The 17,539-nt window shown below is 37.1% G+C and overlaps 2 protein-coding genes, 2 long non-coding RNA genes and 2 pseudogenes across 4 annotated transcripts; 2 read left to right on the plus strand and 4 right to left on the minus strand.

Annotated features, from left to right (window-relative positions):
• LOC145055787 (uncharacterized) lies at positions 1–1,207 on the plus strand. The gene is made up of 2 exons (XR_013685346.1): positions 1–328; positions 837–1,207. It is a non-coding gene; the product is annotated as an uncharacterized LOC145055787 (long non-coding RNA).
• Positions 1,208–1,831: 624 nt separating this feature from the next.
• Positions 1,832–9,875, minus strand: LOC145049313 (protein FAR1-RELATED SEQUENCE 5-like). The gene is made up of 4 exons (XM_078997740.1): positions 9,470–9,875; positions 8,942–9,150; positions 8,327–8,612; positions 1,832–1,857 (listed from the first exon to the last, which is right to left on the minus strand). The coding sequence occupies exons 1-4, from the start codon at positions 9,873–9,875 to the stop codon at positions 1,832–1,834; spliced, it is 927 nt and encodes a 308-aa protein (XP_078853866.1).
• Positions 3,427–3,554, minus strand: LOC145056300 (5S ribosomal RNA; annotated as a pseudogene).
• On the plus strand, positions 5,830–5,947 carry LOC145056292 (5S ribosomal RNA; annotated as a pseudogene).
• Positions 9,876–13,367: 3,492 nt separating the features above from the next.
• On the minus strand, positions 13,368–13,829 carry LOC145051915 (uncharacterized). Its single transcript, XR_013683865.1, has 2 exons — positions 13,710–13,829; positions 13,368–13,606 (listed from the first exon to the last, which is right to left on the minus strand). It is a non-coding gene; the product is annotated as an uncharacterized LOC145051915 (long non-coding RNA).
• Positions 13,830–16,004: 2,175 nt separating this feature from the next.
• LOC145051916 (DTW domain-containing protein) lies at positions 16,005–17,277 on the minus strand. Its single transcript, XM_078999746.1, has one exon. The coding sequence runs from the start codon at positions 17,152–17,154 to the stop codon at positions 16,141–16,143; it is 1,014 nt and encodes a 337-aa protein (XP_078855872.1). The 5' UTR covers positions 17,155–17,277; the 3' UTR covers positions 16,005–16,140.
• Between the last annotated feature and the right edge of the window lie 262 nt (positions 17,278–17,539).

The following is a 17,539-nucleotide window of genomic DNA, read 5'->3' on the forward strand; positions in this document are numbered from 1 at the left end:
TCAACTATCAATCCCCAATTCTCGATTATGACTATCTTGTGCAGGCCCTTCTTCATCTTCTTCTCGTCTGATGTTCCCCACCGGCTTTAGTCGACGTGTCCGCGCCGACTTCAATCGACATCTCCAGTCGGCAGCCAACCACCGACCGAAGACCATCGATACCTAACTAGCCACGCCACGCCACGACAAAACCATCGCCGACGGTCCCACATCTCTACCGAGAATCTAGCAAGTATCAGCTACAATCAGTTAGAAATTTTTGTGGCAATCATCCGAATTTCTTTGTGTTTGAAGAAGTTTATTTGGGTTCATTTAGTAGCAAATTGCAGTAAGCTAACCTGAGTTTTTCCATTTCTGATATTTGCATAACCTGATTTTTTCAGTAGCAATTTCCAAGAGCATTACTTGATTTTTCATAAGCAGATTCCAATTTTTTGAGAGAAATAGAGCACACGATTAACCATTTTTTTTGTAAATTAGTCAAAATTTCCACCTGTATATGTTTACCAAAATCTACTATTACAAAATCAGGGATCATATTGTTATGGGTGTGTGTAATTACACAAAATTGAACTTCACATTGATCTTTGTTTCATGGTTCCTCCTTTAGGTTTTTGAATCCCTTGGTAAATGGGGTAAACTGGTCAATTCGGATAAAGTTGGTTAGGAGTTAGAATGATGTTATAAGAAGTATTATAAATACGAATGGAGTTAGTTAGAATGAGTTACTTCAGCTTTGATTTAAGATAAAAGGCTTCATTTACGTGTGTTCCATTTTATCTTACTTTATGTAATTGATGCATTATCATTGTTTTAATGGGTTAAAGTTACTGCAGCTTCGATTGAATAAAGAAAGGATGTTATAAGAGTACATATGTGATCTAGTAGAAAAGGAGTATGCTCATTCAAGATCCTTGGCACTTGCTCAAGCTCAGGTGCTTAATGCCATGAAGAAATATCAATGGCAACCTAACAAGTAGTAGTAATAGATAAAGAGGCACCTGTAATGGCATCTTCAAGGCTTTTCTTATATTGCACTTTCAGAGCTTAATAGAGAGAACTTAATAGAGACGATATGTGGTTATATGAAAAATGTTCTATTCTTATCTTCTGAACATTGTAATAATCATTATTAAGATTGTTTGATATTTTACAATGTACTTATACGAGAATGGTTTAATATAGCAATGTAGTTTATTTTTGTAAACACTTTACATGAGTTGTATTTTTTGCATCTGGAATCAAATGTCCATTAATTTCATTTCTCGTTTAGGACACAAATGCCCTTGAATTGTTTTTTTTTTTTGTAAACCTAGACAAAAATGGCCAAATCTTCCATTTTGTAAATCTGGACAAAAATGCCCTTGAGTTAGAATGCACATAACTCAGTCAACTGAAGTCGGATTTACTTGATATTTTTTCAGCATGTAGTTTAGAGTTTGTGCTTCATTTTAGACTCTACAAACACATATTTTGGTTACATATTGAATCAGATATAGGCCCGGGAAGAATGCGTATCAATGTTGTTTAATTTCTGTTTCAACACTTTTTTTTTTGCAATCTGTCCCACTTTTAAAAATACACATAACTCAGTCATATGAAATCGGATTTACTTGATTTTTTTTCCAGCATGTAATTTAGAGTTTGTACTTCATTTTAGACTATACAAACACATTTTTTGGTTATATATTGAATCAGATATAGGCTCGGGAAGACTACATATCAATGTTGTTCAATTTCTGTTTCAGCTCTTACTTTGTTTTGTTCCATTTGTATGTACACAATATTAGGCAACCCCATAACATAATAAAAAGACCAAAATGCCCTCTACTCATATTCTTGTAGCATATTTTGATCCTTCACAGAATAAAATTACAATTATTCAATAAATGACAATTGTGTGTTTTATTTTGAAACCAAGAAATCCAATTCGTAACACTATCACAATGCTATTCGGGTCTTTCAAAATCATTAAATGCAAAATAAATGAAACTAAAATTTAATCTTTTTTCAAAAAACCTATATTATACTATTTCCACCTACTCATCGGTCTTTAACATTCAAATCGGTACATTAAGATCAAATTGGTAGTTCGGCTCAGCATTATAGGAATTTGCTCCATGCTCACGACTTGAATCTGGTTGATCTTGTTGTATGTTGTCCGTTTTTTCACGTACCTAAAAAACTCGGTTATTATAAACTATATTAACCAAATTAAGAAAAAAGTCTAAATACATAAAATATTACATTTTTCTTTGTTTTCTTCTTCATAACTTGTTATACTCTAGATTCCTTTCTCTTGGATGGTGGACGGCCTTTACTACGCACTTGCAAGGGTGGTAACAATTTCGTAGTCGAGTCTGAAACACGAACATCTTTAACTACCAAATTGATGTTACTACTACAACCCTAAACCGAATCATCATTTAACTTTTTTTTAGCCATATTTACACAATTTAGCAAGTACTCATACTTTTCGCGGGAATTAGCAATATGCGCAACCTCGTAAAAATTGGAACACAAGTGGTTAAATTATTTAGCGTTTTCACAACTCATCAAATCTTCATAAAAATTTATCACTAAGTAGTGACCATGCTTCACATCTTTCCTCCATCGAGACAAAATATACTGTTGATGGATTTCTTTAACATCCTTCTCAATCAATATTTTCACCACATGCCTACAAATAATTCCTCGAAACTCAAACAAATGACAAAAACATTGTATATCACATTCAATCTCATCACACCCAATGTAACACCCCCCTCTGGCACGTATCACAATATTGTCCGCTTTGGGCCACTCGGCACGAGGACTTCCCAGGGGGTCACCCATCCTGGTACTACTCCCGCCCGAGCACGCTTAACTGCAGAGTTCTTATGGGATCTGCTGCCCTCACGGCTTTAAAACGCGTTGTGATAGGGAAGGTATCCACATCCCTTATAAGGAATGCTTAGTTCTCCTTCCCAGCCGATGTGGGATCAGATCTAACCCACTTTCACCCCCCATTATAGCGTTCGATGTCCCCGTCGAACACATCGACCCGTGCCCTAGCTCTGATACCATTTGTAACACCCCCCTCTGGCACGTATCACAATATTGTCCGCTTTGGGCCACTCGGCACGAGGACTTCCCAGGGGGTCACCCATCCTGGTACTACTCCCGCCCGAGCACGCTTAACTGCAGAGTTCTTATGGGATCTGCTCCCCTCACGGCTTTAAAACGCGTTGTGACAAGTAAGGTATCCACACCCCTTATAAGGAGTGTTTAGTTCTCCTTCCAAGCCGATGTGGGATCAGATCTAACCCACTTTCACCCCCCATTATAGGGTTCGACGTCCCCGTCGACCACATCGACTCGTGCCCTGGCTCTGATACCATTTGTAACACCCCCCTCTGGCACGTATCACAATATTGTCCGCTTTAGGCCACTCGGCACGAGGACTTCCCAGGGGGTCACCCATCCTGGTACTACTCCCGCCCGAGCACGCTTAACTGCAGAGTTCTTATGGGATCTGCTGCCCTCACGGCTTTAAAACGCGTTGTGACAAGTAAGGTATCCACACCCCTTATAAGGAGTGTTTAGTTCTCCTTCCAAGCCGATGTGGGATCAGATCTAACCCACTTTCACCCCCCATTATAGGGTTCGACGTCCCCGTCGAACACATCGACTCGTGCCCTGGCTCTGATACCAACTTGAAACGACCCAAAAATTTCTTTTTTCAACATAACCAAAACCATAATTTGAGTGTCATATCATGAAACCATACATAATGCATCTCAAAATAATAAACCACGGTTCGGAAAACTGTATCATATCCATGACATATAAAAATCAGGAACTAAATCAACTCCCAGGATGAAAGCTGAAGCTGTGGTGTGTGCAATGCCATCAACCCGAGCTCCCCCCTCTGCTAGCGGAAGTACCTGAAACCAAAACTGAAACTGTAAGCACGAAGCTTAGTGAGCTCCCCCAAATTACCACATACCATACAATAATATATATATATATATATATATATATATATATATATATATATATATATATATATATATCAAGCACATACTGGGGCCTTGCCCCCCTCCATCGGACCGAAGTCCGAAGCTGACTGACCGGGACCTTGTCCCCTACATCGGACCGCAATCCGAAGCTCACATCAGACCGAGTCTGAAGCTGACTGGGACCTTGTCCCCTACATCGAACCTGAGTCCGAAGCTGACATCGAACCGGAGTCCGAAGCTGACCGGGACCTTGTCCCCTACATCGAACCTGAGTCCGAAGCTGACATCGGACCGAAGTCCGAAGCTAACTGATCATAACATAACGTATCACTTAGCATGAACACACATAATCCTGTCTGAGCCACGAAGGCTTCAAACATACTAACTACTGCGTCGGATAAAGATATGGATACTACTGCTAGCTAAACGGGCCGGCATTGTGGCCTTAGACCCGCTACTACTGGAAAGGAACTCACCTCGTGAATAGGCTGCTAAGTGAATAGCTCTGAGGGCTAACTGCTGCTGCTCCGGTATCTCCCCGGCTCAAATAACTCAGATTTGCCCTTGGATCTTTGCACTACACCTCTTCTCCTTGCTCCTTGCTTCTTCTCCTTCTTCAAACCTTCACAAAATGGCACAAAACACTTAGCTCACACAAGGGTGGATTAGGGTTCTTTCTCACAGTGTTCTCAGGGTGAGGGAGGCGAGAATGGGGCTATAAGGTGACTTAAATAGTGGGCAATCCGGGGATTTAGGGTTTCACCCAGTCGGATGGACTCGCCGAGTCAGGGATATGGACTCGCCGAGTCCCCGGCTCACACGTGCTCAAAGTCGCGACCCTACTCGGCGAGTCAAGCTATGAACTCGCCGAGTCCCTCTTGCAAAACTACAAAATAAATACCAAGGAATTACCATACCGGACACGGGTCGTTACAATTCTCCCCCACTTATCTCAGACTTCGTCCTCGAAGTCTGCTACGGCTGAATCTGCAAATATCTTTGGGTAGTGCTCCCTCATCTCCTCCTCAGCCTCCCACGTCCACTCAGACCCCTTCCGGTGCTGCCACTGCACCTTTACCAACTGAATTTCCTTGTTCCTCAAGGTCTTGGTCTTCCGGTCCAGAATTGCGACCGGTCTCTCAATATAATTCAGGCTGCTATCAACCTGAATATCCTCTAGGGGAACGACTGCTGACTCATCCACCAGACACTTTCTCAACTGAGACACATGGAAAGTGTTGTGGATCTGGCTAAGCTCCTCCGGAAGATCTAACCGATAAGCAACCCGACCCACCCGGGCCAAAACCCTGAAAGGACCAATAAATCTGGGGCCTAGCTTGCCCCTCTTCTGGAACCTGATGACAGTTGGTATCAGAGCCAGGGCACGAGTCGATGTGTTCGACGGGGACGTCGAACCCTATAATGGGGGGTGAAAGTGGGTTAGATCTGATCCCACATCGGCTTGGAAGGAGAACTAAACACTCCTTATAAGGGGTGTGGATACCTTACTTGTCACAACGCGTTTTAATGCCGTGAGGGGAGCAGATCCCATAAGAACTCTGCAGTTAAGCGTGCTCGGGCGGGAGTAGTACCAGGATGGGTGACCCCTGGGAAGTCCTCGTGCCGAGTGGCCCAAAGCGGACAATATTGTGATACGTGCCAGAGGGGGGTGTTACAAATGGTATCAGAGCTAGGGCACGGGTCGATGTGTTCGACGGGGACATCGAACGCTATAATGGGGGGTGAAAGTGGGTTAGATCTGATCCCACATCGGCTGGGAAGGAGAACTAAGCATTCCTTATAAGGGGTGTGGATACCTTCCCTATCACAACGCGTTTTAAAGCCGTGAGGGCAGCAGATCCCATAAGAACTCTGCAGTTAAGCGTGCTCGGGCGGGAGTAGTACCAGGATGGGTGACCCCCTGGGAAGTCCTCGTGTCGAGTGGCCCAAAGTGGACAATATTGTGATACGTGCCAGAGGGGGATGTTACACCTAACAGTATGAACAACTCTTTTTTTTTAGAATCTCCATGTTTCCATTCCATAATATCCGTGACATGAAATACATAGTGTGTACCATCCACTTTGACCAATGAAGAATTGCAAAATAACATACTGTGACATCCCCAAAATCTCGGCCAGAAAAGACCGATTTTCATTTATGCTTTTACATATTTTCAGAGTAAATCCTTTTGATTTGAAAGAGTTGCGGAATTTGTTCCCAAAAACAAAACATGATAAAACATTGTTTACCGAAGCATTTCATAAAAGAAATGTATTTTCATTATAATCAAAACTCGGGGTGTCATGTTCCGATACAGACCAATAAGCATAAACGAATACATTACAAGTCATATGACAAATATAAACATATGCAGACTTGTAAACAAAACAACTTGATGGTTCATCCATCTCATGCCCTTCCGCCACTACCTGTAATACAATTTAAAACTGAGTGGGTCAGGCTTGGGAGCCTGGTGAGCATATAGGGTTTTCAACCCACAATAAATATCATATTTAATTTTCACCAACCAACAATAACCCAATTACCCATTTCCGTTATTCTCACTTTAATGTCCCTAAAACAACTAACATAAGGGACCTAGTCTAAGAATATTTCATCGGGGCGACAACACATGCTTCGGGGGTACCTCAGCAATATAAGTCAAATAAGGCAACCATGAGGGGGGATGGAGTACAGCGAATGAACACCCAAGTTCATTAACACCTACAGGTGGCGAACCTGCTAATGTTTCCACAAGACTGTCTAGAATAGCCAGTGGTCGTCATCTAAACTCCGCTAGATGACTCAATCAAACAACAACGAGGGCTCTCATCTGTTTATTACACACCAACTGTCTACCCATGTTCTACCCAACATATTAGTAGATAAAAATATACATTTGTATACATAGTTTAAAGAAAACCTGTATAGCATGCTTTAATCAACACATATATCACATAACAGATGAGGCACACACACACATAACACATATCTCATAAAGAAATAAGCAGATCTATAAGATAGGAGAGAGTGAATACACATTCACACATAACACAACCAAATATATACACATAGCACGTATTTTTATATAAAATACTTCGTATTATTGTATTAGAAAGAAATAACTACACACTCACACTTATAAACAACAATATTCTTAATACACACGAACCAAACTTGTATTATTATCGTGTTTATGAAAGTTAGTATACACTCACTTGATCAGAAGATGATCCGACAGCACTACGGCTTATAGAAGTAGTATTCCTCAGTAGATCTGGAAGATCTCTTCGAAAATCGAACTTCTCGCGGGCAGAGCTTCGACTCGGGAACCGCACTTCTCGGGATCTTCGGAGTCTCGGGACTTGCCTCGGGGCTAGAGTATGATATCGGGGCTTCGGGGTATCTTCGGCACGAAAAACGATGCAAAAGACTAGAGAGAAGAGAAGAAATGAACAAGAAATATCGTTGTCTTCGGATCCCTTATATAGAGGCTGGAGCCTCGGAGTACGCGGGGCGTACTGCAGTACGCAGCGCGTAATGCTTCCGAAATCGTCACTGCATGCGTCATCCGAAGTGTCGACACTATCGGAGTACGCGATAGCGTACTAACGTACGCAGCGCGTACTCAGGATCACACCGGTGACTCGGCTTCGGATAAGGCTTCCGATTTTTGATTTAAATTTAATTACAAAATGATTAATAAACTTCGGAAATTCATAACTTCTTCATACGAACTCCGTTTTTGACGTTCTTTATATCCACGGAAAGGTGAGACCACGCTCTACGACTTTCGTTTAGACTCCGTCGGCTAATTTTGATTTTATTTTTATTAATTATTTTTAATAGGCCGCGACAGAAACTTTCGTTATAAATTCATAACTTCTTCGTTTGACGTCCGTTCTCGCCTAACTTTTTATCGCTTCGATACCAACAATGAGATCTTCGATTCTCATTTAGATTGTTTCGGCTAAAAACCGCTCGATCTCAAATCGAGTATTTCAGGCTGCATACCGCTAAGCCGGAACTTCGATAAATCATAACTTCCTCATACAAAGTCAGATTTGGGCGTTCTATATATATTCATAAACCTCGTTTCGACTACTACAACATTAATCAAAGATATTAAGTTTATTTTAAACTTAAATTTCGACGCTTATTTTTATTCTTAATTAATCAAACCACATAATTAAGCAATTAAGCACAAAACACATAATACTCAAATAATATAATCTTATTATTTCAAAACGGGTTACAAAGGTTAACCTAGACTATTATATTGCTACAAATGGCAAGCCCGGAAACATAGGCGTTACACATACCTCGTAACTCATCTTGAAACAACTTAAATATTGCATTTGTGTATGCTTCCTGAAACTGTCTCTCAAAATAAAACCCAGTTACTAATTTATAAGAACAATTGAGAGACTCAAAATCAGCCTTATTTTCTTTTTCAATCTTGCTTTTTAGTGCATTGTCATATTGCTCAACAAATTGTCGCAATGAGATTTTAGAATTAACATATGCATCAAAAAAAGCATTAATGCTTTCACTTCTTTGTGTATTAGACATCCCTGCCCAAAAGTTTTCTTTCACATATATCGGCACCTAACACATTCGATCATTAAATAAAGAACTTAACCACTCATTTTTTTTAAGTGCCTACTTTTCAACCAACTTGCGCCACCCATCTTCAAGCTCTTGAGTGTCCGTAGACTCATATACAAGGTTTTTAGAGTCTTCTTTATTAATTTATATTGAGGCAACCTACTTAATTTTTCAGTAATCTTTTTCATAATATGCCAAAGACAAAGATGATGATGAGAATCAGGGAATATCTGTGCCACAGCTCCTTACATTGATCGACATTGATCTGTTATTATTGCTTTTGGTGCCTGTTCATTCGTGCATTCTAACCATGACTTGAATAACCATACATATGTTTCTGTATCCTCTCGTGAAAGCAAACCACATCCAGATAAGATAGATTGTCCATGGTGATTTACTCCAACAAAAGGCGCAAACGGCATATTATATTTGTTAGTCAAATATGTGCTATCAAACGAAATAACATCCTCGAATGACTCGTATGTTGCCCTTGACCTTGAATCTACCCAAAATACATTTCGCATACGACATTCATCATCTATATCAATCACATAGAAAAAATTTGAAGCCCTTTTTTGCATACAGACAAAATAATTACGAAGTGCCTTGGCATCCCCAAGCCCAAGTCTTAGATATCTTACTTTTGTGATGTAAGATCTACAATCTGTCTCGCCAAAAGGCAAATTTTCATACCCTTTCGCTTCAACAACTAATGAGTGAAAAAATTAATTTAATGGAATTCTAGCATAATCATTCAACTCAAGTCTTCTTTTAGCATATGAATCCATTTTCTTATGTGATCGTTGGAAACGAGATTTTTTTGGGACTTAAAGCATGATTATGTTCGAGAAACATACTAGAGATAACACATCTTCCATCACCATATGCAATTACACTAATTTGTGCTTTACAGTTTGTTTTAGAAGACTTTTTATATGGTTTGCTTGTTTTAGGCACATATACCCCTCCTCTAGCACATCCAAGTGAATAGTATGTTTTAGCACAAGAATCTTTTGTTCTTGTACTAGATTTTCGTATACCAAATCCAGTATGGAATGCATATGTTTTAAAGTAATTGTAAAGGTCTTTTTCTGAATCAAACTTCATTCCAACTTTAGGAATTTTTTGATCTTGAGGATTGATATTTGTATGTTCTTCAACTGAATTTGCAGCCTCTTCAACTGAAATTGCAGCCTTTTCTATTGAAATTGCATCCTTTTCTACTGAATGTATAGCCTCTTTAACTGAATTTGCAATCTCCATGATCAAATATCAAATATTTTGTTAACAATAAACCAAAGATTTTATCAATAATAAAGCAACATAACCTACTATAAGTTGTAATATTAATCAATAAATAAGAGTTATCTTATTAGAAATATAACTATACAGTTATATTATAAATGCAAATATAACTGACCAATTTCTATAATCACTATTCACTATTATTCTATTTTATCCGTCACCTATAGCTGCCAACAGAAGTCTTAACAAAAGATAAAAATATTTAGAACCCACAAACAAAATCATATAGCTTCAAAAAGAAAAATGTAACAAGATCGAACTTTAAAACACCATTAGTGTGTGTAGCCTTCACATAATTAAAGCAAAATTTACCTGAATGTTGTTGTTGTGATTGTGGTTGCTGGCGCGCTTGGTTGCAGTTGTCATGAGCAACAGAATAACAAGAAGAAGGGTTTGAAATATTGAGAAAGAATCAGGATTGCAGGTTGCTACGAACGATCATGTATCTTACATGATATTTTTTTTTCCTTTTTTCTCAATTACTTCATTAAGGGCACTATAGGAATATCAAATTAAATTAAATGAGATGAAATATTAATGACAAATGACATAATTTTAGTGGATAGGTATATTAGTAGGAAGAAATAGTAGAAACCAATTTAATTTCTCATTAATTAATTATATGTTTACAATATAAAAGATATGATTATAAATAACCAAGTTATTAGTTATTTTAAAATACACGTTATCTAAAAAAAAAAAAAAAAAAAAAAACCTTTCATTTGGATATACGGATCTAAAATGGTAGGTGAATTTCGGATCAGTGGATTAATCATGATCGAGGAAACACTTAATATTTAATCAGATAAGTAATGAAGACAATAATGAGATTATGATTTATGACCGATACTTTTTTTTTATTCTTTCAACATAAATATATTTAAAACTCTAGTTTCTTGTAGCATTAAAAAGAAATCGTATATTGTATCTAAAAAAGAGTTTTATTATAAGCATCTTGAACCGAATTTTTTTGAATACACGACTAACCAAATATCATCTGAATTAAATAAAATATTTTAAATAACTTAATAATAGTAATTCATAACAAAACCTATGAAATTAATAAATTAAAACCAAACCTTTTAGTTACTTGACAACAACCACACATTGGAAGTGCATACCCCACACACACCCACAGACAAAAGAAAGAATCATAGTACTAGATTCGTGTTCACACTGGCTAGATCCGGTTCCTAATCCCTTTCACACATAAAATATATCCGGTTCGTCCGTTAAACCGGCCATCAAACCAACCAACGTCACTTACTTAATATAAATAAAATTAAATACAAATAATGTCCCCCAACTATTTTTAAATCACTAATTTTAGTTCAGTGACATATTTTTTTGGCATTTACTTCAACATAATTATTTTTTAATCATTAGTATTTGAAATCAACATCCTTAAAGATTAACATTATGTTTATGATTTTTCAATTATGAAAAAGAATGATGTAAAATATGTCGTGGACACTTACGACAACAATGATAAAGATCGATGATAAAGTTAAATCGACTAAAATACCCTCACTAGTGTATGTGTTCTATTAATATTTTCGATAAAATTTGTACTAATCTTTTTCTTCAAATGGTTTTACCGATATAATGTCGATAGTGAAAATGACCAAATATGATAATGAGTAGACAATTCAACAGTCATGAATACTTGATCTAATTAAATACATCATTTTTACATGTGTTTTTTGAATTCAACCGATATAGTTAATTTAATTTGGATTGAACATGACTTTTATTTTGTTATTACAACTTATAAGTAATTGTAATCAATGATGTTTCTTCAAACTAGTCGGACCTAATTAAAAAACAACAAAGGCTGAAATTTCAATTTTTATATAGCCGACTCAACGCATTTCGGGATTAATCAAACCATAATTGACTAAAAATCAAAATTATAAATGAAATCCATAAAAGGTAGGACCGAGCTTTTGCACATCTTGGTATGACTACCCATATTTGAATGTTTATCATAAATATTCAACACTTAATAGATTATTGATTGAACGGCATGTACACACAAAAAATAATAATAAATACTTTTGCAATCACAAATAACATACCAAAAACATATTAAATTGTATATATCAAGTCAATTATAGTATTTTATAAAGAGTAATTAAATATGCATTATGCATACAACATACGACGAAAATTTAAAAAGAATGAAGAGCCGACAGCAATATATAGTTGTTTATCAGATTATGATGATGATGATTAACCTTACAAATAATTAATATGTCAAGTATGAATGTAAAAACTATGTCATAAGCCTTTAGATTTTTGTATCTAATAAAAATTTTCAAGAATCTTTGTATGAAATAACTCTACCCTTGAATAAAATTATAATCAATCCATAAATTTCAACATCCTTAAGTACATAATTTTCCCTTTACTACTGCAAACTACTCATCCTTTTTAAGTTTTTTTCAAACTCTTTAACCTTTTTCATTTGACATGGTAAATAAATAAAAATAAAAAATAAAAATTACCCAAATGGATTCATTTAATATCTGCATACTACATTGAGTATATCACAATATATATCAACAAGGTTGATCGTTCAAGTCTAATCATGAACATATATAAATTTAAAGAGCAGTTTAAAAATATGTTATATTTGCCTTTCAAAAATAAAAATAAATTGATATTATAAAATAAGTAGCATTAATTATTGATTATTGAGTAATTGAGTTTGATAGTTGGGATAGGGTCAAACCAACTATACGTACTGCACCTGCCAGGTAGGACACATTGACACCATCCTACGTGGCCATCCACATCTCTTTTACCCTTTCTTCTTAACCTATACGTACACGCTTTTTGTATATATATATATATATATATATATATATATATATATATATATATATATATATATATATATATATATATATATATATATATCCACCCATCGTCACTCTTATATATTATTCATAAACACCAATCTGACTCCCAAATAATCTCTACTTTCTTCGTTAAATTTCTGAAAATCCAAGAAATCGAATGGGAAACTGCTTGAAAAAAGATTACGACAATCAATGGGGTGGCGATTACTGGGGATCACCAGCAACATCGCCAGAAGAAGCGCTACTTTCATGCGAACCTCGCAGTAAAGGTGAAAAGAAGTTGGTGGCCGGAGACGGAGATGGAGATTCCGATGACCTTTTTTCTTCTTCCGGCGGTAAAAGAAAAAGACGGACGACGGAGGTGAAAATTAAGATAACGAAGAAACAATTGGAGGAGTTATTGGGTATGCAGGAGATGCAAGGGCTGACGTTACAACAGGTGTTGACTCAGTTGATGAACAGCAGTAGTAATATTAATGGAGGATTTGAATCAAATCAACGGCCTTGGAGACCTGCGCTTCATAGCATACCAGAGTAACTGTAATCCTTTACATGTATGTATGTTTAGCAAATTAACCGAGTGTAGTGATTGAACCTATTTTTAATTTCATTTTTGTAAATAGTGTCTTGAATTCAAGATTTTCAGCGAGTATGAATTATAGGTTTTTCATGTAATGTACATAATCTTTCATTTTTTAAATCGACATGATAAGTTGAAATTACTAGCGGTTACAAATCATTCAAAGCAGTTTCCATGGCTTTCTTCCCTCTCCAGAGAATGATCTGTTCGTGTTTATACAATATAGGCACACAAGGTACCAGATCCTGTGTTAAAGAGCCAACAGTGAAACAAGATTATCAGATTTTTATCAAAAAAAGACATAAAGATGGAAACTTTTTATCAGAATATTTGTCAGAAAACACATACCCTTAGCTTCACAGCGATCCTTTTGCAATCGCTCATACCCACATGGGCACAATCGAGATTCACTACTTGTTCAACTTCAAAGGCCTCTCTCACTTTTTCAACCATATTAACATACACACCATTTCGAGTAACCAATGTCAAAGAATTTCCCAAATTTTGTCATTTTTTAACCATATATAAGACATATGGGTAATGGTCATGTACTTAGTCTTATGAGTGGAGGATAGCTAAGCCCTCGGTTTCTCATTTCTTTTGTTTCTTCAAATGTCAAGCCATCTGCAACATTCTTTATGATCTTCGGATAAATTGATGGATATGGCTTCCATCGCATCAAGGGAACGAGAGGTCTATTCTTGGAGTTGTAATTTCGTCCACGATAGAGTAGCACGATGTTAATCTGCCGATATATGATCTTCCCCCCAGTCTTGTCCTGCAAAATTCTATGAATCTGTCAGCCAAGAGCCCAAGACAAATGCTTTGTTACTGGATTCAATTCAATTTAGTAAAAGAAGTGCGAGGTCAAACCTCAAGGTGGTAACAGACATTGTCCATGTCAAGAGTTGGAATTCCTAAGCACTTGATCCTCACACCTTCAGCTTTCTTCCAATGGTTATGGATGTCATCGATCATGTTGTGGGTAACCCCACCCTTCCCTAACACATCATAAATGTCAATTTAATCCGATTAAATTGGGTTTCTACATGAATAGTTAATCAATTTGAAGCAATTTAGTAGTAAAGATGTGATTTTTACCCAAATTGATTTGGCCAGAGCAATCACTATGCCGATATCGTTCAACTAGTTTAGATACTTCTTCCTCTGATAATGGATTCCCAAGAACAGCATTCCTCTCTTCTACCTTGGTGATGTCGATTGCTTGCTGCAACGGAGCCACCGTGGCAGTTAGGGATGTGCGTTTGGACCAAATATCCGAACCGAAACCGAAACCCGGACCGAACTGACCCGAATAAGTTATTTGGGTCGGTTCTCGGGTATCTATTTTTGCCCAATTCGGGTTTTAGGTTATTCGGTCCGGGTTACTCAAATAAAGGTTTAATCGGGCCAAAAAGAGCGACCGGAAAGTGAATAGTCACTTGAACCGAATAACCCAAATGAACTGAAATGACTCGAATAACTCAAATAAACCGAAATGACCCGAATAACCCAAATAAGAAAATTCTATATTTAGTTCAAGAAAAAAAATATTAAATTAATATTTTTTTTTTCTGGAACTAGATATAGAATTTACTTATTTGGGTTATTCGGGTCATTTCAGTTTATTTGGGTTATTCGGGTCATTTCGTTTTAATTTGGTTATTCGGTTTGAAAACATAGTGTAAATGTTTATTTGGGTTATTTCGGTCCTTTCGGGTTAATAACCGAATTGAAACTCGTATTACCCGAACCGAACCGATCTTGTATTAGTATAATCGGTCCGGTTTCGGTTCCCAATTTTCATCCAATTCAGATTCGGGTCGGTTCCGGCCCGAAGCACGTCCCTAGTGCCACTTCATGTCCGTTCAAGTCAACCCGGCCCAAAAGGAGAGAATTTAGGGGTCTCTCGATACCTAATAGGTTCGACGGAAGGGTTGGTCTCAGAGTACGAACCTGAAATCAAAGGGTAAATTCGATTTTGTAGGAAATTCGTTCTTGGGGTTCTTGTTTGATGCATTTCCTTTGAGCTTCTTGTTGTTCTGACTTAAGGGGTTTGCAGTTTTGAGGATTGGGGAAAACGGTGGGTCGTCTTCAAAATGGGATTGTATCAGATGACAGAATATAAAGAGGATTGGTGGTCGGCTGTGGCTGTGGAGGTCGTGTCGCTGCCGTGTGAAAAGCTTTAGCATTTGCAGGTGAGAGGAGGAAGAATTTTTGTTCGGTGATCAAGGTTTAAGGTTTAGGGGTGAATTTACCGGTATCGTGCTACCATTTTACCATTTTTTTTGTTCTCAAATTTATTAATGATTGTTTCTATAATGATATTTCAGTTTTTTGTTTTAAATTGTGCAATAAAATGGTTTAAAAAGAATACATTTTATGCTAAAACCTAAACATGCAACATTTTAAGTAGTAACCAACAATTAGTTAATTTTTGTTCTAAATGGCAAATAAGTGAAACTAAACTTATAGTAAAATATGTATAGAAAATGGATTTATAAAACAGTCACATTTTTACTAGTGTATGAAATGAGTAGTTGTTCACTTTTTTGACACATAGAACGTATGGAAAAACTACTCATTTCATACACTAGTAAAAATGTGAAATGTCTCGTAAATAGAATGAAACATGATTATGCATTTCGTCATTAAATTCAACTGTAATTGTCCATTCAAGATTCTATAAACAACATAAACCCATTGAATCTTTTTAGTTTTCAAAGATGATCACTGAAAGCACAATCTAAAATCAATCATAAGTTCATAACAAGGTCTTCTACATAGACCTGATTTCACTTTCAAACTTCAATCTTTCATCCTTGCATCTCCTCTGATCTACAACCATTGACTCAAAAACATCCAACAAACAATCCAAACCTTCAAGATCTTCTCCCCCAATAGCCTTGAGTGCATAAACAATGCTCTCAATCGATGACAAACATCCTGCTTTTGGTTGTCGCCTCACTTCACCATACAAACTCAGCTTATCAATATCCAACTTCAAATGTGGCAACAGTTTCAACCATGGATTTTCTTTGTACATCTTCGTGGCTTTAGGCCATGTTCCATCTAATACAATCAAATTCTTGACACTGAAATTAACATCTTCTATCCCAATCGAATTCTCACTTGGGAAAAGAAGCAATGATCCTGGAGGAACTTCAATTACAAATTCTTCCATGTATATTTGATCCCTCCCTCTCTGCGTCCTTTTCACAGTAAACCCATTTCTTACTCCATCAATCGCAACCAAAAGTTGATTAAAATCTTGGTTTTGATCCCAATTATTCACAAGAGATGTAATGGCACCTTTTTTCTCAATAGTGAAACTGATATCAGCAGGTGGTAAATGTTCAGTCTTTTTGCTGTTTTCGACTGAATCACGAGGACCCATTTCAGAATTAGATTCGGAAAAGTGTAAATCAAAGTGGGCTTCAGAAAGAACATCTGAAACACAAATTACATCGACGTTCTTCAGACCTAGTTTTGCTATTTTAGCTGAATTGAGTGGGTGTTTCTTCTCTACGCTGTGTTGGAGAACTGTGACGGCTATGGAGTTTTCAAGAACTGGGGTTTTAAGTCGAGTGCAGAGGCAGAAGCTAGTTGGCCTTGAACAAGATGGGCATGTGGGTCTTCGATTATCAGGAGCAGAGAGAGTCGCCATTGCTAGGGTTAGGGTTTGAGAAAGATTGATGACGACGGGTGGCGGGTTCTGTGGAGATTTAAATATGGAGAAGAAGGGGTTGCTTCCGGTTCGTAAACGGATTCCAGTTCCAAAATTGGCGAACATTTCGCATTTACTGTACTAACCAAAACAGCTTCAGTTTGGGAACAAGGATATAGGTCATGGACTCATGGCCTCATCGGTAGTATGTAGTCAGGGCAAAATCTCGATTTTCAGCGACTTTTTATTCTTTTATGTTTGCATAGATTTCGATAATTTTATTGGTCTCTTTATATTTTGGACCTCAAACAAGATTTCGTATTTTGATTTAAAAGTCACAAGGTTTTTTTTTTTTTTTTTTTAACCGGCAAATATAATATATAATTACTTCTAAACTAACACCTAAATCCACTATGTCCACAGGATTTAAACCTTCAACCTTAAGGAGGGAGGGCAGTGCTGATACCGTTAGGCTACAAGCCCTTTGGTGTTACAATAATCGAATAACATT

Source organism: Lactuca serriola, chromosome 5 (genome assembly GCF_051521515.1).
Source record: "Lactuca serriola cultivar US96UC23 chromosome 5, Lser_US96UC23_V15, whole genome shotgun sequence".
In the NCBI taxonomy this organism is placed as follows: domain Eukaryota; kingdom Viridiplantae; phylum Streptophyta; class Magnoliopsida; order Asterales; family Asteraceae; genus Lactuca; species Lactuca serriola.

Bases quoted from the DNA above. Each gene is read 5' to 3' on its own strand.
- LOC145049313 (XM_078997740.1), bottom strand. From the start codon at position 9,875: ATGGAGATTGCAAATTCAGTTAAAGAGGCTATACATTCAGTAGAAAAG. The intron at 9,151-9,469 runs GTATGTTTCTCG...TGATTGATATAG, and splicing joins TGGAAGATGTGTTATCTCTA to ATGATGAATGTCGTATGCGA. The intron at 1,858-8,326 runs GTATGTGTAACG...TATTCTGTGAAG, and splicing joins GTTTCAAGATGAGTTACGAG to GATCAAAATATGCTACAAGA.
- LOC145051916 (XM_078999746.1), bottom strand. From the start codon at position 17,154: ATGTTCGCCAATTTTGGAACTGGAATCCGTTTACGAACCGGAAGCAAC.